A 16,641-nucleotide genomic window follows, 5' to 3' on the forward strand; every position below is an offset into this window, starting at 1 on the left:
TTATAGAAAAGATAGAGCATTGAGATTCTCTGAAGTTTATTACAATCCTGATGCAAAAGTTGTGTACAAGTTAAAATAAAAATAAGAGTGTGTAAAACAGATAAAGCAACTATACACTATTCTATTCAGGTTTATTAACTATTTATGAAGGAGTAAAGGAAATGTCTCTTCGCATCATGGTATCGTATGCTCTTGAGGCAGCAGATGCAATGCTCTCATCTGAATGCTCTGAAGCCTCTTTTTTCTTCTTCAATGATGCAGACTTTTTTTTCGAAGAGCTTTTCTTGTGTTTTCTATCTGAGGCTTTGTACACAGGGCTCTCGTTCGGGTCTTCACTGTCCTGCGATAATGAAGACGCGGTGTAGCTTCCAAGTATGTTGATGATTTTGCTTTTTGATCTTTTTTCAGAAGATGGCTTTTTTACCTTCAAGATCCTCTTTATTTCTTCCACGCTTTCCACCTTCTTGTCCATGTTCTGCAGTAGCTTGCTTACCAGCGGTGTTTCTCTTGAGGACCCCTTGATCTTTTGGGCCATGTCCAGGCTTGCAGGAGGAAGGGAGCTTGTGATGGTTTTAAGAGTGATTTTAAACTTTGGGCTTTTTCTAGGGACGTATGTGTGGACTATTACTACGTCTGAAAAGGTAACCGTTTTTTCATAGTCCTCTGAAAACTCTTCTCTCTCTTCAACAGCCTTTTTGCTCTTCTTCTTTCTTTTGAACAGTTTCTTGGACAGCTTGTACGGAAAGCATACGATCTGCGTTAGAGCGCGTATGAGCCTTCTTTTTGCTGATTTTTTCTTTTCAGCTTTACTTACAGAAGTTTCTCTTTCTCGCCTTTGAGAGGACTTTTTGGACGCCATTGCAGAAGAAGATACTGTCTTTTTTGTCTTGGATGTTTTGGAGCGGCTGCTGGAAGAAGAGTGGGCAGTGCTTGACCTTCTGGGAGCCTCTTCAGAGTCAGAGTCCTGCTGATCTCTGCGGCTGGATTTTGCGCTATTTTTACGCTTTGCCATTATTCCAATGGGTGTCCACGAGTTATATATTCTTTGCAAGTTTCATGTGTTTTTGTTTCAAAGATCAAAGTCTGTTTCTTCTATTGGTGTAAGTGTTCTTGAATTACATAGAAGAAAACATTGCATGCACTCCAAAGACACAAGGAGTCTCGAATAAAGGAAGTACAAAATCATTCGTACTTCAAGTATAATACTCAACTCTCTTGTACTCATATAACTATTCTCTTCTACATTGCTCTATGATAGATGAAACAGTGCACAACATGTCTCTTCTTAAGATAAATAAGTATGGCTCCTAAGCATAAATTTTATTTTTATTTTAACTTGTACATATTTTTACATTAGGACTGTAAATAAATTTGTAGAGAATGCTCACGACTTACACAATTATTTCTTTTGATATTAGCATATTTTCCCATTGCATTTAGAGTCTAGACAGGAAAGTAAAGAAAGGTTTCATGATGAAAAGACTGAAGATCCGCTTGCAAAGGCGATAGAAAACACTACAGCATTAAGAGAGACAGAAGATAACCCTAATGCTTTCGCAGGATAATGAATGCGTGTGCTGTATTGATGCATCACAGAGATAGAATTCATCACACAAACAAGATAAAACAAAACAAATTGCCATAGAGATAAGAGCAGCAGACAGAATAGTGATAAATATTCGAGTTTTATTATTGATAACTTCAAATCAAAGTAAAACCTTTGTTTTTACTGTTCTCCTTCTTCAACTGTTTCTTCTACTGCTGTAGACTTAGTGCTTACTGCTGCTGCAGCTGCAGCTGCGGGTCTGGAGCTGGATGAAGAGGAGCTATCTGTCTTTGTCGTGGTAGTGGTAGTTGTGCCCTGTGCTACTATGGTGGCATACTCGGGAGGTAAATCGCTGTAAATAGCATTAGGCGAGTCAGGCTTAGTGTTTCTCAGAATTCCCATCAGCTGTGTAAGGAGCTCCAGCTTTATGTTGGGCCCAAACCCATTTAGATTGAACTCTGTTTTTTTGGGAAGAAGGAGTGTTATTCTCCAGGCTGTGTACAGACCTAGTTTCCTTGCCAGAGTGCTCGTTTTTTTCACTTGGCCCCAGTTGTTCAGAAGATATACCTGATTGTTGCTCAAATTCTGTCGCTTATTTACTCTATTGGGGCTGTTGCTGGCTGTGGTACCTCGAGAGGTGGCTGTTGCTGCGGCCTTTGAGCTGGCGATGATAGACGACCTTGCATCTGTTGCATTGGACATTTCGTCATAGTCATTCTGTTCTGCCAACACATTTCCTAGCAGTGCTATTATAACTCCGAAAGAACCTAAAAGTCTCATTGCACATTTACACTATTCTGGGTTATATGTGTATACCTAAAACAAATACTCACACTCGACCAATCATCTGCAGAAGAAAACTTTTAAAACAATCAATATGTTACACACTTTGCTATTACTTCACAAGAGCATCCGATGCTATTCAAGCACCGCGGGCAGCCTGCTTAGCTTTCTCCACCAATAGCACACATATTTTTGGAAAAGTTTGTACCTGCAAATTCTTTCATTAAAGAGCTTCTATATCCAAGTTCCAAGTTTCAAATAAGAGCGCATAATACAGTAGATACCCCACTCAGTTGGCTGTGTGCTGTCTCCAAGCGAAGACGTGTAGCGGGTTATAATGTCCCTCACCTTCTTCTGAGCAATCTCAGCCGCGCTTGGGGGAAGCGTAAGGTACACATCTTCCATGACATTGCAGAAAACAAAGGAGCACACAAGAATGTCCAGTTTGAGAACATCTTTTTCTTCGTACCGCACTGTGCCTGTAAGATACGTAATTATTTCTGTAGATATCTTGGACTTTACTCCTTTGCATGCTACGGCGGGCACTGAGCTTCCGCTGGCTCTGCTGGTCACAAAGTCAATAAACTCGCGCGTTTTGCTTTTCTGTTTTTTCAGTATATTTTTCGAGATAAGAAGCTTTCCTATTCTTTTTCTTGCGTTTTTTACGTGGTACTTGTCCTTTTTGAGCGAGTACGACTCTCCGTTGAGCAATAGAAGCCACTTGTCAACCGCTTTGAGCTTTTTTGAATTTTTGATCTTCGCGTATACTTCGTCATGCACTTCATCAATTGGCATGTAGGAGTCCACTGATGTAAGTATCTTCTGCGAGTCAAGAGAGACGCCGGCTCTCAAAACCAGCTCGCACAGGAAGAGTGCCCTCAGCGAAACAGAAACAGGATCGTACAGGCCAGGGAAGGCAGGGAGGGCGGATGTTGTGGTAAAAACAATAAGAATTTCAGCAAGATTTAGGTCTGTTCTCAGTCTTTTCAGGGAAGAGAACGCCGCTTCTCTTTTTACATCTCGTCGCCTAGGAGAAAACTCGTCATCCATTTGGATTAAAAGAAAATATTGTTTATTCATTCTAATGAAATGAAGCTGGAGTTTTCCAAAAAAAGAAAGCACCCCGTGTAGAACACCTCGCTTTCTTTTGCGCTTCCTGTTCGCACGTCTTTTGCGTTTCGGAAGGTGTGCACAAGCGCGTGGTTTATTTTTTCATCTATTTCCACCTCGGCGTGGGCTCGTATGTAGTTCAAGTACTCAATGATTCTCCGAAACTTTGCTGGAGACTCTCTGTCGTTTTTGTTGCAGCTCGCATCGATCAGGTGCTTTTCAACCGACTTAACATCGCGTATGTAGAGTATGTTGGATGTCTGCATGTCTTTTTCTGTTTCCTGCGAGACTGCATCTGCTGATTTTTTTAGGAGATCGGATATTTCCTCTTTTAGAATGCGCGGTGGATCTGTTTTCATAAGCCCTTTGAACACGGCGTCTGCGCTGTTTCTGTTGTTCTGCTCCACAAGGGCTTTCATCACGTCCACCCAGTGCTTCTGTGCAGCTGTTTTTTCGCTCTGCGCATGAAATTGGCGGTGGGCCTGCACTTTTTCTGTTTTTTCCTCCAGACAGTCTAAAACGCTTGTTGTAACGTAGGAGGAGAGGCCCTTTGTAAACTTTATGTATCCAACAAGCGTGGGCGATGCCTCTTCCTCGCTGTCATAGCTGAACTTGAGAATTTCAATGGGGGTTATGTCCATTAGGATTTTCACTTCGGTGGCTGTAAGCTCTTTTGCGATCTTCTTCGCTTCGAGCGTGCACAGGTCAATGGCCTCTGCTTCAGATATGTGCGATTCCAGCTCCTTTTGGTCCATCTCTTTTTTCTCTGCGTCTTTTTTATCCGTATCTTTTGAGCTTTTACTGGTATCTGCCTTTTTTTTCTCTGACTTTAGCTTTTCTATCTTTTTTTCGTACTCCGAGTGCATGTCTGCGCCCAAAGTGTCTTCTTTAAAATTACTTTCCTTGTTTTAGGTGTAACCAATATATTCTCAGAAGAAAAACATTATGATCCACTACAAATCTTAGAAAGACACGAATATACACTGATGGAACAGAAAGAATCGCATACCAGTAGATGTAACTCTTCAATTACAGCGGGTAATAAAAAGGTTTATATTTATTTACTGGGTTCGTCTGCAGTTTTTACAACTGCCTCTTTTCTACACATAGGGCACTCATTTGAATACTTAGTCAGCCATTCAGAGACACAGCTGCTGTGGAAAATGTGTTTGCACAGAAGCTTGCGAATTACCTCCTTTTCTTCTATATTAAGCAAACATATCGAGCACTCTCCTTCCTCTCCGCTGGCTTCTACCTCTGGGACGTCTTTTTCCAGATCTTCAGGGGACACAGTTTTGGGGCGCAAAGGACTGTCGTTAATATAGTACGTGATCGTAAGAATGATGTTTGTTATGGGGTTCGGATTCTGCTCAAAGGAGCTGATGTTTGGGCTTTCAAAGAAAAGGTCGATTTCTGTGAGGTTTACTTCTTCATCGATTTCGTTCAGCTCTCTTCCCTGCTGCATTGCATTTGCAATGGCTCTAAAGGGCTCAAAGGGAATGACGCGCATGTTATAGAGCCTCTGGCTGGCCTCCCTCATATTTGCCAGATTTATTGTCTGCTCTGTGTCTCCTCTTTCAGCTGCATCTTGCTCGTTTTCCTCTGTGCGCTCTCTTGCTTCTGTTCTGATCCCTGCAAGAAGCCGCAAGATAGAGCTCCGTGCTGCGGCTATAAGCGATAACGGGCCTATGCTAAATGAGGAAGGCTGATCGTCTGCTGGCTCCTCCACCTCAGGGGCCGGCTGTGCTTCTGGCTCCACAGGCACTTCCTGTGTAGGCGTAGATGCTCCCTCGTTCTCTTCCTGTTTTCTTTCTTTTTTGTGCTTTTCTACGCTATTCTTTCGTTTCATACACTAATTAAAACGAAATTTTATTTATGTAAGTTCTTTTTCTGGAACATTTTTTTCTTCAAAGTATCTAAAAACGGAAGTTCTGGTCTCTGGTATTTTGCACGAGACATACACAGTTTCCTTTTTTATATCTTTTTCCAGATCATTTGGAGAAGTTGTCTTAGGGACTCTTGGAGCCGTCTTTCTTTTTTTATTTTTTTTGGGAGCAGGCAAGTGGTCTTCTATGTCTCGAACTTCTTCTAGGAACTGCACACTGCTGGGCCGGTGCTCCTCCTCCACAGTGTTCTTTTTTCTTTTTTTCGCGTACATCTCGTACAGTATTCTGCAGTATTTATACTTTGAGTTTCTCTGTGTGTTCAGCTGTGTTTCTGTCTCGTCCTCGTATTCCCAATATCTCTGTTTAATGTCGTGCAGAAGATCTGGGTAGTTGTAGAAGGCACATGGCTGGGCCAAAAGAAACTTTTTCAACTCTTTTAAAGAGCGTCTGGTAAACATCCTGCAAAAATATAAAATTAATAATAAAGAAGTGGTGTGAAAGAGAAATACTGGGGTGAAGACAATCAGTGCCCTGGAGGTGCAACCGATAGGAGAGGACTATCCTCCATTGCCTCTCTGGTTTTGTAGAAAAGAATAAGAAAGAAAAAAGAGTGAAACGGTAAAATCTGGTGGCATAAGTGATTTACTTAATTGTTTTCTTCGCTTGTCCAATCCATAATAAGATTTACTGCTTTTGTTAAATCACCTTCTGAGCAAACTAATGCGATCAGGTTGAGCTCAACATTGTTGTATCCTATTTGCTGCAATTCTGAAAGCTCGGATTTGTACTTGCTAAGGGCCTCCTCCCTGTTGAATGAAGGCATCCCAGGCATTCCACTGGGTATGTTTGCAGGCATGGAGCCCGATGGCTGCTGTCCCGGGAATCCTCCCTGGGGCATTCCTCCGCCCATGGCCTGGTTCATATATAGATCAGATAGGTTTGGGTTGTCTAAAATGTGGTTTACAAACATTTCAAACTGCTCAGGATCTGTTTTTGCCATATCAGCAAACTTGTTGATGTTGTCCATCATCATTTTTTTTGTTGGCTCTGGAATGTTCTGCATACTAAGGGATGCCTCCATGAGAACTTTCATCTGTTCTGGGTTTTTCATAAGCTCTTTCATTTTGCTCTGCATCATTGCGTGCATTCCATCCTGTCCCTCTGCGCTTGAGAAGCCTTTCATCATGCTTGGGTCAAACTGTCCAAAAGGGTTGCCCGGTGCTCTGCCCATGCCTGCTCCTCCGAGATTGGGAACACTCGATGATGCAGATCTTGTGCTAGTAGAGTCGGCTGATTTATGCAGTGCAGAGTTCTGCTCTTCTGGAGAGCTTTTTTCAGAGGACACTTTCTTTTCCGTATTTGGAAGTACCAAGTGCACAGTGGAGCCCTCTTCGAGCTTGTATGTCTTGAGTGTTTCCTCGTCCTTAAGAAGCTTTCCTATGTGGATGAGTCTGATTTTCGAAACAGAGACATTGGCCTGCTCAGCTATCTTTTCTTTGAACTGCAAGATTGTGCAATCTGGGCTTTCCACCTCTATGCTATACACTTCTCCTTTACTTGTCTTTACACCAATCTTCATTGTTTGCTTCGGAAAAAAAAAGGAAATACATTATGTACCCATGTCTGTAAACAAACCCAGCACAATAAACAAAGGCGCAACTCATATAATGCATTTGGACAAAGTGGGGTATAGTTTCTCCTTTTCCTGCTATTAGCGCACTTTCCATTTTCTCCTCTAGATGGGTTTTTACGTTATATTTACAGCTTTTGATTTTGCGGTTTTCTTTTAATTAATGTGTATATTAAATATTCACTTTGGACAGAACAAAATAGATACAGATTAGAATTACTTCAAATTGTTTATTTATATCACACGCTGCGCATTGTACAGCAGTTAGCTCTTGCATTGTGATTGAGCTATAAAAGATCTGGCAGAAGACTTCTATTTTTGGGCTGTTCTCTAAAAAAGACAATACGCAGCTGGATACTTTCATCTAGAATTTGAGCTAATGAGCTATCCATCATTTTAAGAGATAGAGAAGCCACAGAGTATTACATTACATACAGGAAAAGTGCTTGGAGGCAGGTAGAATGCCCATGCAGAGTGGTATTCTTTCATCTGTCAAGAGTTTAGGCATTTATTAGATGAGTGTAGTACTCTAAAGGAATTTCAATTGTTATTGCAAAGTTCAAATCATCTTTTGTATCCCCATTGAGCTCAGCGAAAGACTCTTTTTCACCTGTACCATTCTCATTCTTCAAATAGCCATTCTGTTCATTTATGCCAAAAAGTTTCTGTAGTTCTATTTCCTTTTCCTTTTTATTTTGTTCTTCGTTTGTGCTGCGTGTTAGTTCTTCTCCCTCTTTTTTTTTAGAAGCGAGAATCCTTTGAGAAGGTTTTTCAGGGTGCTTTTCTAGAACAGGCTGAAGTTTGGAGGGCTGTGCTTGATTTCTGCTTTTTTCATTGGGAGGTTTGATTGCAAATTTATAAAATGCATACCCGATAAGGCCTGCAAAGGCGCTTGATAGGATAATTAATACTAAAGTTCTCTTTGTAGAAAATATTCTGGTGTCTTCTGTGTACATGTATCTTCAGCTGTGTTTTTGCGCTTTTATACATTAGTCTGTTTGTTTTTATTTGTATGGCAAATGAAACACTAACAGTAAATAATCTCTGCAGAGTATCTGTTTGTTTTGGCGTGTAAGTCTTCGCATTCAATCAGCCAAAGAAGTTCTGCTAAATAAAGTAAATCTCTCTTGTTCTCTTCTTTCTTTGCCATCTTAGATGCACTATGGGAATAAAACTGTTTTATACATGAATATTTCTATACTGAGACATATCACTGTACTACATTCATCTACAGAAGTATATAGCATATAAGAAACACATGTACATACCAATAAATGAAAAACCATGAGACAACAACTATCAGGCATCTATAGCACCGCATATGTGTGTAGTGTATATGCTGTATAGAATCCAGGGGATACAATACCGAGCTTAATTCCCTAATAAGACATTTTATTGTTTATTTTGAGTCTAAATCCAAGATCTTTTATTTTCAACCAGGCAGCTCATGCACACAAGACATTCTCGGGCTATTCTCTGCATTTTTAGAGTGTTTAGCTTAACTTCACACATACAGTAAAATTTATATTTCAATGCAGCTCATTGTCCTATTGCGTACAAATAAAAAGAATTCTTTTACAGCTTCTGTGCATCTGCATGCGTACACAAACGTAAGATATTCTCTTCTATAGCAGGTGTCTGTATATTTTTCCAGTAAGAATCCAGTGAGAATATGGCACAGTTCTTAATTTTACATACAATGGATGTGAGGTCTGTGTATGCCCTCAGATTTTCTTAGGCGGCAGTTAACCCCCAAATGCTCTTCTCCATTGTGGAGGACAGTGCCCTCTGAAAAGATGCATCTTTTGTTCCCGAACAAGCTTGTAGAGACATTAGCGTTTCTACTGTCATTGGCACACACTGCTATTAAAACACCCACAATGATTAGTATCACAACTATTGCCAAAATAGACAATACTATCTTAGCACTTTTACCTAACACCATACTGTGTTGTGTTTATTTCTATTTATGCTTTGCAGCAAATCTTTTGAGCACAAAAATCAAAGTATACCCGAAGTCTATTGGTTATTTTTTTTTGATGAATGAAGAGCAAGAGGAGACATTTAAGCTTATGGACATAATGAGATATGCGGCGCCTATTGATCCTCCTGAGGGAACCCCTCAAAAAGTGCTGGATACAATTTGCGAGCATTCTTCTGAATACCTCTTTGACATATATCTGCTGGCCAACGGGGTTCCTATTCGGGCTCTTCTGCACCCTTCCATGTATCTCCGCGTTCTGAAGGGATGGCTCAGAGTTGGAAGCGTTGTCAAAATTCTGGAGCTGGAAAAGGACATGATTGTGCAGCTGGAGCCCACAGGCGAAATCTCAAAAAGCGACCTGACAAAAATCAAAAAAGAAGCATACATAACCCTGCCGAGCCCTATATACAACCCCAAAGCCTATTACATGCCATTGCTCTCTGACGAAGGATACATGAGATGGGATAGACGGTGGAAAAGGTACCTAGAGGAGTACTCAAATTCCATAGACGACAAAGAAATACTCCTTGAGAAGGACAATAAGTCTTTAAAAGACGGCCACAAGAAAAAGGCAAAAAGTAAAAAAGATTTAAAAAACATACCAGTGGTTGTATGCAGTGAAGAGTCAGAGGAGGAAGAGCGGCCTTTCAAAAGAAAAATGCCAGCGAATCGGCTGGGATACTCGAATACATCCAACAACTTTATCACAGGGCAGGTTATTCTTAAAAGCAAGCTTTTCAAGTACCAGGGGCACAGCCCCTGTCCGCTAATGTTTTCTTTTGTTCTGCTTACTAAGTCTGGGCTTGTAAAGGCGTATGTGTGGGAAAGCGCAGTAAGAAAATTCTTCTGTGTAGACGAGGGAAACTACATTGCAATCCGCGGGTTTAAAATCAAAAGAAGAACAGGAAGCTTTTTCGCAATAGGAGACAGAATGAAGACAGATACGGACACAAAGTATGCAAATATCCCGGAAATAAATGTTAACATAACAAGTCCTGTCGGCCAGATCATGAGAATTGATCCGATATCAGATCTTTTTTGTCCAGAAAAAGATAGCGAGTTTACAACGGTGGTAGGCACGGTGGAATATATAAGCCCGTTGATGCGAGAAAAAGAAGCATGGAATGCTGTGAAGCTTAGAGAGTACGTGCTTTTAAAAGTGTCAGGAGTAGTTGTGAAGCTTGTGTCCAATGGGTGCGCAGGGATGATATTGGATATAAAGGCAGGGCTTAAGCTAGAAATTAGACACCTTCGAAAGGCCACTATTGGATCTTTTGTGTTCTACATCTCGTCAGTGTATACTCAGTTTTACATAGATGGCACTGATGCCCCGCTCTTTGATAAAACAGTTATTGCAAAGAACTGCACAGCAATCGCAGAGGAGAATGCCATGGGATACATTCCTGTGTGTTTTTCCACTTTTTCAGAGCACATGCACGCCTCTAAAGAAGGCGTGGGTGCTTTATCACTCAACGGTGTTCCCATAGAGAAAGGATCTTCGAATGCAGGATACATAGCCAGAGATCTAGTCTACTTTGGAGAGCTGCTTAACCTAGCCAGTGCAGAGCAAAAGATTGATGCTCTTTACATGGACGAGACAATACGAATAGTTATTTATGGAAAAATACTGGCTGTTAAATACAACTCTCTTGGAGATACTACGATAGGAGAGAACAGCTTTGATGTGTCGTATGTAGCCACAGAGGCTACAATGAGCGAAATAAAAGAAGAAAAAACAGAGAAATGGGACGGAATGGCAGGAATGGCATTTAATGATAAGATAGAGGAGAACATTGTGATTCGAGTTGGAGATGAGAGTTCGAATATAGATCTGCAAATATTCCAAAATCACCTGGTGCACAGCACTTTTGAAGAGAGTGTGCAGGACTTTCTTAAGATGGGGAGAATAATGAGTCATTCCATCTACAACGAACTGTCTAAAAGAGTAGGAGAGAAGTACTATTTTGTGTTTGATGCGGTTCGTGTTAATGAAGAGGTGATATTGAAGATAGGTGTTTCTCTGCTGGCACCGCCTACGGGCATGTCTTAGTGTGCACAATAGAGACCAGTCTCATCTAGGCTCTACTCGGGTATATCTATGCTAACTGTATGAAAAAAATAAATGTTGAGTGAAAATGAAAGAAGTCTTGGAAGAGACAGAAACACGTTTAAAAACGGGAAGGGTGAGAGCTACAAGGGAGTGTACATACCAGAAGCCTCCGTGTACGACGAGCAGCCTGCGTTTGCGGCGCCTAGAGAGTTTACTATTTCGCAGAAGACCGTGACTGTGTTTGGATACTCGCCCTCAAACTTGGAGCACATACTGAGAAAGTTCAGAGACATTGGAGAAATAAAAGAGATCAGCTACGGGAAAAACTGGATGGATGTGAAATACGAGAGGGAAAAGTGCATGTTTCTGGCTCTTCAGGAAAGCGGAGCCATTATCAATGGCGAGATGATAGGAGTTGTGCAGAAGGCAAGAAAAAACATAAATGTTGGAAAGATCGAAAAAAGCAATCTTCTGATACACAAAGAAGAGGGAGTTTTGGGGAGGATTCTTACCTATTTATTTGGATAGATTTGGCATTCTATAAAGTTAGCGGTTTATACTGTCTTTCCAGGGGAATGTATGCTCTTATATTAATGTTTCAATAAAAGCACTGGGTTATACGTACTTCTACCAGAGGATATTTTCATACTGGCTACAATTCTTTTTGCTGCAATCTGGTGGTCTGTGTAAAATTTTAATAGATTTGTCTAAATGCTGGCATGTTTATAGTCTAATGCGGGCTAGTTTCTAAGGAGATCTATCAGGTCTCCACTCAGCAATATCTCATCTAGGATTTGGCTGTTCTCTAAAACATCACCATCAAACTCAAAAAAGGCTTTTTTTATGTTGGGAAGTGCTGGAAGTTTCGCAATGACTGTTTTCAGAAGATCGCCCACTGTTTTTTCTGTGCTTCTTTCTATTTCAATGCTCTCATATTTTTCATAGCGTATTTTGTAGACAACTTTCTCCTTCTTCTTTGGGGGCTCTTTTGGCAGTGCTATCTTCAGTATGTGTCTCTTGTCTTTTCCCTGCAAGATCTTGGCTTTTGCGTATCTCGACAGTGGAGCTGCATTGTGCTCCAGAACAAGCGCCATTTTAAACCGGCTTTCATACTCTTTGTATATCTCTTCAAAGGTTTCGTTTGCCAGAAGATCATAGTCCTTTTCTGTCCCTCCAAAGACCACCTTAACAGGAACAGTTTCCTTTTTTGGCGGTTCTTCTATCTTACTCGGTCTTCTCAAGAACTCCCAGTCTGAGTCTGACATGCTAAAACACAAAATTAAAATCACGGATAAAACATCTATGCATGTGTCTTTATTTAAGCTGTAGGGAAGCATGTAAAGACATGTGTAAAAATTCTGCTCTTAGATATCTTGTGCAATATAAGTGGATGGCAGTGATAGAGCAGTCTCTATCAATGCATATTTTTACAATCATTCTAATCTTTTTTAATAATAGGTCTAACGGTTTATAGCCGTAAAGTAGTGATTGGCTATGGCTATTTTCTATGTCTTAAATAATCTTTTCATTCACAGAGAAATAGATAAGGAGCACTAGCACGCTCTCTGGATCAAAAGCTGTACGAAAGTGCTGAAATGTCTGCTACAAAGTTGTTCCAGAATCCTACGGTTGGGGGATCGTCCTTGAACAGCCCAGCTTTCTGAGCCAGCTTGTCTGTTTCATCCGCGAGTTTTTCTGTGACTTCTTTAGCTTTGCCAAGGTACTTGCTGATTGTGTCCATGCATGCCTTAAACAGATTTTTCAGGCTTTTTTTGCTTATGTCCAGCACCAGCTCCAAAGGATCTGCACAGACCTTGGATGCTACATAGTTTATGCACTTTACGTCTTCCACTATGCTTGTGTCCTGCACTGCTCGTGCAATCGAGTAGTATGTGTACAGAAAGCTCAAAGACCCCAAGATGGCCATTGTGTACACCATGAACACTATGAGCGGTTTTTTCAGCTCAAACACGTCTCTTCTGGAAACGAGAAGATTCTTCTTTTTAAAGGGCGTCTTTGTAAGCAAGTACTCGGTGTGCAGGAATATCATCCGCACTATCGAAAATATAACGAGAGAAGCTGCGCAGTCTCGCATGTACAGATCTGGGATGCTTCTGCGCCCTGAGATCGACGTGATGAGGTGGAACTTAAGGCTGTAGAAGAACATTGCAGTGCTGGCACCATACAGCAGAGACAGCGCGCAGGCAATTGCATAGGAGTAGTTTTCAAATCCATACGCCTTAAATCCAAAGATCCACAGCGTTCTTTTTGTGCTCTCTATTGTGATCAAAAACACCCGGGGAATGTAGACCACAAGGTAGCACAGGAGAATGTACACAAGGGAATATCCCCACCACCCTGCGCTATCATAAGAGTCGATGGTCTGTGCGAGAATAGCGGGAAGAAAAATGAAAAAATCACACAAAGGCGTCAGCATAAGGTGCATGGAGTGGAAGTATATTGAATATAGGTCGTATATGCACATGTACAGGTAGAAACATGCGACATAGAGAAACTCTTTGAATCCAAAATGGAGAAGATTCCTTATGAACTCAATGGGCCAGTAGATGCAGTCTCTTATGAGCGGAAGTATAAAGTAGCTTTTCATTTCGTCAAAAATCCTTCCATCTCCCATGCACTCGTCATCAAGGCCTGCTTTCTTTAAAAATACGTCTTTATTATGGTAGATAAACTCAGCGCCCACTCTGTAGTTGTTGATGTCGATCACTTGCTCTGCTTTTTCCATGTGTATATTGTTCTGCATCTGACTTAGTATATACCTGGGGTGTAAAAATAATAGCAGACAAAGCAGAGAATATTTTTATGCAATTGAGTAGTTTGTGTTTTTTAAATAATTCTCTACACTTTACAGCCTTCTGTTTATTCTATGCATCGCATATGTACATGTATGTATAAAGAAAAATTTATCTCTTCTTTTTTCATGGAAGATTACATATTGAGCACGCTCAAGGCCATCAAAGATCGTCTAGAAAACCTGCAGGCGCAGAGAAGATACATACCCAATGCAAACAAGCCGATGTTTCCGTTTGTCTCTGCCATGGATGTTCTAAACAAAATTTCAAACGAAGAAGATTATTTGCACAGAGAAGCTTCTAAGCTGAAAGAGCAGCTGCCACTGCATGGAGGATCGCTGGGAAAAGACTCGCACTCTCTGGAAGTAGACACTCTATTTTACTCTGAAAGATAGATAGGGAGCTGATCAACCCTCGTGGTGCAGTATAAGAATGTACATAGAAGTGGTAGAATAAACATGTACTTATCTCTAGACAAGATAAGAGAATAAACAGATCATGAGTGAAGTAGATTGTCTGTATGGCAGAGACAGGATGTGTCAAACATTAGGACATTAATAGCACATATCTTAGAAAAGATAATAACACGCAACTATGACATATAATGCTTTTTTGTTTCAATTGTTTGGAAGAAGTGTAAAAGAGCTGTAAATAAATAAATAGATGCTTCGATGCGAAAATATTTTAAAAGATATAGGAGACAGTTTCCTGGCAAGCAATGAAACAAGGGCACGAGAAGAAGAGCTATCTGAAAATAAAGAAAGAAAGCCCTGTGGAGGAGTACCCTGAAAAACACTCGCCCAAAGATGTATATTTTCTAGCTAACGAAGACTCTGCAGAAACACAGATGGCTGCGCAGGCCATAGTATCCATCAGAAGAACAGAGGTTGAGAAAGAAAGAAAAGAGAAGAACCGAATAGCAGCAAAGAGAAGCCGGGAAAAGAAGATGCACTACATGCAGGACATAGAGCACAGGCTGTACTTTGAAAACAGCAAAAACCAGAAGCTGCTGCAGCACATTGACACTCTTTACGCCCTTTTGGAAAAGATTTTACTAGAAACTGAGTCTCTGCTTGCAGATAAAAAGACAGAAGTGTCAGAGATGGCGTACATATTCGTCAGGTACGATGAGTACTTCAACTTTCCCTTCCAGCACAAAAGCATCATCGACAGTCTAAGATATTTGCTGTTTTCTTCAAACAAAAGCTCTGACATATAGAGAACAAATATTTAATAATAAAAATAAGATGAACAATAGCAAAAACAAAGAGCAAGAGGACTCTTCTTTTCTACTGAACGACGACATGCCAGAATTTGACCAGATGAACATGCGCCTAAACAGCTACGGCTCTCCTGATGCGAATAAAGAAGTCATTGTTATCCGCGAAGTTGTGGTGGTGAGTGTGGGAGATGATGGTGCGAATGTAATAAACAGCATCATAGCCCTGGCAATTGTCTTTGTGGGAACACAGATAGCATCTGCGCTGTGGAAGAGATACCACAAAAAATCCTTTGCTGCGGTGAGTGTGTCAACGCTGCTGTTTTTTCCTTTTGTCACAGGAATTCTTGCCAGATCGTACGTGTTTATTGCAATCTGGCTCGCCATTGCGTTTGTGCACTTGGTTGTTTTTCGCGATGTGCTTGTGGGCCGGCGGCCCAAGGTGCTTACAACAAATGTGTACAATGTGTACAGAGTTGTGTTCCAAGCCAGCCTCATATTCTCTACGATAAGCTACATTCTTGTGGCGTATGGGTTCTTCAAAGAGAAAAAGAATATGTACAAGGGAGGAGTGGTGTCTCTTCTCTACATCCTGTACTTTACGCTTATTATTCGAACATGTCTGGACATTATAAGCGAGCGCGCGTCTGGCACAATACTTCCGTCAAAAGCAGCAAAGATAAAGGGGAATATCTGTCCAATGTGCCAGAGTGAAATGAACGGGGATACAATTACGCTGGGGTGCAAAGAGACCTTCCACAAAAACTGCCTTAAGAACTGGAAAATCCTGGGAAAGAAGGATACATGCCCCTCGTGCAAGGAAAAGGTCAATCTGTCTGAGATAGAAATGAACCCCTGGCAGAAAAACGAGTATCTTTTCACGAAGTTCCTTGACTTCACTGGAAACCTTATCCTTGCGTATGCAGTTATACAGGGAATTATTTTGTTTCTATAGAGAAAGTGAAGAAAGGCTCTAGAATGTGCAGTCAGGATCCAAGTATGGCTGTTTTGGCTGGCACAAATACCTATTGATAGCAATTGTGTAGGTGCAATGGCAGCAAACAATGGAAATGCAGAGAGATAAATCTAAAATAAATGAACGCACTGTTTTACCTAGCTACGAGAGATGGCCTTTCTAACCAAAGAGTGCCCACAGTTTTATTTTCTTTCTGCTATTTTTTATCCTATACGGTAGTATGCACTTAATTGTAACAGCAAAAAGCTGTTCTGCACTCCCTTTGAGCTAGTTTTAATGTGCTTGAGATCCTTGCATTGTGTGCATATGTGAATATTCACTGCATAAATTATGCAGATTATCATGGCAGAAATGTACAATTGCACAGCTCTTACTTAGATCATAATAGACTCTAACTATTTCCATCTCTATCATCCTTAGGCATTCATCCATATCAGCTAATTTTTATGCAATATACTCTTCACTATACAAATGTTTAACCTAGAAAGTTGGAAATCATGATTAGTGTAGAGTATATCCATAGCTGCAAAAGTAGTTTATACACCACATCTATACTGTGTGTATCTGAATGTTACAAAATTTTTAATGATTTTTGACCACATAATTTTCTTCTGGGTGCCAGCAGAACATTGCTCGATCTACAT

General features: G+C 40.7%; 15 protein-coding genes across 15 annotated transcripts; 5 read left to right on the forward strand and 10 right to left on the reverse strand.

The window, feature by feature from the left end:
- Window positions 1-142: 142 nt before the first annotated feature.
- Window positions 143-1,012, reverse strand: NEMIN01_0175 (uncharacterized protein; the record flags this gene model as incomplete). Its single annotated transcript, XM_051476117.1, has 1 exon — window positions 143-1,012. The coding sequence occupies one exon, from the start codon at window positions 1,010-1,012 to the stop codon at window positions 143-145; it is 870 nt and encodes a 289-aa protein (XP_051332077.1).
- A 714-nt stretch (window positions 1,013-1,726) lies between these two features.
- On the reverse strand, window positions 1,727-2,326 carry NEMIN01_0176 (uncharacterized protein; the record flags this gene model as incomplete). The annotated part of the gene is made up of 1 exon (XM_051476118.1): window positions 1,727-2,326. One exon carries the CDS (start codon window positions 2,324-2,326, stop codon window positions 1,727-1,729), a length of 600 nt encoding a protein of 199 aa, XP_051332078.1.
- A 237-nt stretch (window positions 2,327-2,563) lies between these two features.
- NEMIN01_0177 (golgi phosphoprotein 3) lies at window positions 2,564-3,379 on the reverse strand (the record flags this gene model as incomplete). The annotated part of the gene is made up of 1 exon (XM_051476119.1): window positions 2,564-3,379. The coding sequence occupies one exon, from the start codon at window positions 3,377-3,379 to the stop codon at window positions 2,564-2,566; it is 816 nt and encodes a 271-aa protein (XP_051332079.1).
- A 26-nt stretch (window positions 3,380-3,405) lies between these two features.
- NEMIN01_0178 (uncharacterized protein) lies at window positions 3,406-4,305 on the reverse strand (the record flags this gene model as incomplete). Its single annotated transcript, XM_051476120.1, has 1 exon — window positions 3,406-4,305. One exon carries the CDS (start codon window positions 4,303-4,305, stop codon window positions 3,406-3,408), a length of 900 nt encoding a protein of 299 aa, XP_051332080.1.
- A 191-nt stretch (window positions 4,306-4,496) lies between these two features.
- Window positions 4,497-5,288, reverse strand: NEMIN01_0179 (uncharacterized protein; the record flags this gene model as incomplete). Its single annotated transcript, XM_051476121.1, has 1 exon — window positions 4,497-5,288. The coding sequence occupies one exon, from the start codon at window positions 5,286-5,288 to the stop codon at window positions 4,497-4,499; it is 792 nt and encodes a 263-aa protein (XP_051332081.1).
- A 24-nt stretch (window positions 5,289-5,312) lies between these two features.
- Window positions 5,313-5,783, reverse strand: NEMIN01_0180 (uncharacterized protein; the record flags this gene model as incomplete). Its single annotated transcript, XM_051476122.1, has 1 exon — window positions 5,313-5,783. One exon carries the CDS (start codon window positions 5,781-5,783, stop codon window positions 5,313-5,315), a length of 471 nt encoding a protein of 156 aa, XP_051332082.1.
- A 188-nt stretch (window positions 5,784-5,971) lies between these two features.
- Window positions 5,972-6,904, reverse strand: NEMIN01_0181 (ubiquilin; the record flags this gene model as incomplete). The annotated part of the gene is made up of 1 exon (XM_051476123.1): window positions 5,972-6,904. The coding sequence occupies one exon, from the start codon at window positions 6,902-6,904 to the stop codon at window positions 5,972-5,974; it is 933 nt and encodes a 310-aa protein (XP_051332083.1).
- A 551-nt stretch (window positions 6,905-7,455) lies between these two features.
- NEMIN01_0182 (uncharacterized protein) lies at window positions 7,456-7,911 on the reverse strand (the record flags this gene model as incomplete). The annotated part of the gene is made up of 1 exon (XM_051476124.1): window positions 7,456-7,911. The coding sequence occupies one exon, from the start codon at window positions 7,909-7,911 to the stop codon at window positions 7,456-7,458; it is 456 nt and encodes a 151-aa protein (XP_051332084.1).
- A 1,083-nt stretch (window positions 7,912-8,994) lies between these two features.
- NEMIN01_0183 (uncharacterized protein) lies at window positions 8,995-10,989 on the forward strand (the record flags this gene model as incomplete). The annotated part of the gene is made up of 1 exon (XM_051476125.1): window positions 8,995-10,989. The coding sequence occupies one exon, from the start codon at window positions 8,995-8,997 to the stop codon at window positions 10,987-10,989; it is 1,995 nt and encodes a 664-aa protein (XP_051332085.1).
- Window positions 10,990-11,061: 72 nt separating this feature from the next.
- Window positions 11,062-11,517, forward strand: NEMIN01_0184 (uncharacterized protein; the record flags this gene model as incomplete). Its single annotated transcript, XM_051476126.1, has 1 exon — window positions 11,062-11,517. One exon carries the CDS (start codon window positions 11,062-11,064, stop codon window positions 11,515-11,517), a length of 456 nt encoding a protein of 151 aa, XP_051332086.1.
- A 212-nt stretch (window positions 11,518-11,729) lies between these two features.
- On the reverse strand, window positions 11,730-12,326 carry NEMIN01_0185 (uncharacterized protein; the record flags this gene model as incomplete). Its single annotated transcript, XM_051476127.1, has 1 exon — window positions 11,730-12,326. One exon carries the CDS (start codon window positions 12,324-12,326, stop codon window positions 11,730-11,732), a length of 597 nt encoding a protein of 198 aa, XP_051332087.1.
- Window positions 12,327-12,559: 233 nt separating this feature from the next.
- NEMIN01_0186 (uncharacterized protein) lies at window positions 12,560-13,735 on the reverse strand (the record flags this gene model as incomplete). The annotated part of the gene is made up of 1 exon (XM_051476128.1): window positions 12,560-13,735. One exon carries the CDS (start codon window positions 13,733-13,735, stop codon window positions 12,560-12,562), a length of 1,176 nt encoding a protein of 391 aa, XP_051332088.1.
- Window positions 13,736-13,930: 195 nt separating this feature from the next.
- NEMIN01_0012 (uncharacterized protein) lies at window positions 13,931-14,197 on the forward strand (the record flags this gene model as incomplete). The annotated part of the gene is made up of 1 exon (XM_051475954.1): window positions 13,931-14,197. The coding sequence occupies one exon, from the start codon at window positions 13,931-13,933 to the stop codon at window positions 14,195-14,197; it is 267 nt and encodes an 88-aa protein (XP_051331914.1).
- Window positions 14,198-14,520: 323 nt separating this feature from the next.
- Window positions 14,521-15,021, forward strand: NEMIN01_0187 (uncharacterized protein; the record flags this gene model as incomplete). Its single annotated transcript, XM_051476129.1, has 1 exon — window positions 14,521-15,021. The coding sequence occupies one exon, from the start codon at window positions 14,521-14,523 to the stop codon at window positions 15,019-15,021; it is 501 nt and encodes a 166-aa protein (XP_051332089.1).
- A 28-nt stretch (window positions 15,022-15,049) lies between these two features.
- NEMIN01_0188 (RING finger protein 121/175) lies at window positions 15,050-15,976 on the forward strand (the record flags this gene model as incomplete). Its single annotated transcript, XM_051476130.1, has 1 exon — window positions 15,050-15,976. One exon carries the CDS (start codon window positions 15,050-15,052, stop codon window positions 15,974-15,976), a length of 927 nt encoding a protein of 308 aa, XP_051332090.1.
- Window positions 15,977-16,641: the final 665 nt, after the last annotated feature.

The sequence above is a fragment of the Nematocida minor genome (assembly GCF_024244105.1).
Source record: "Nematocida minor strain JUm1510 chromosome Unknown 7925, whole genome shotgun sequence".
NCBI classification, from domain to species: domain Eukaryota; kingdom Fungi; phylum Microsporidia; genus Nematocida; species Nematocida minor.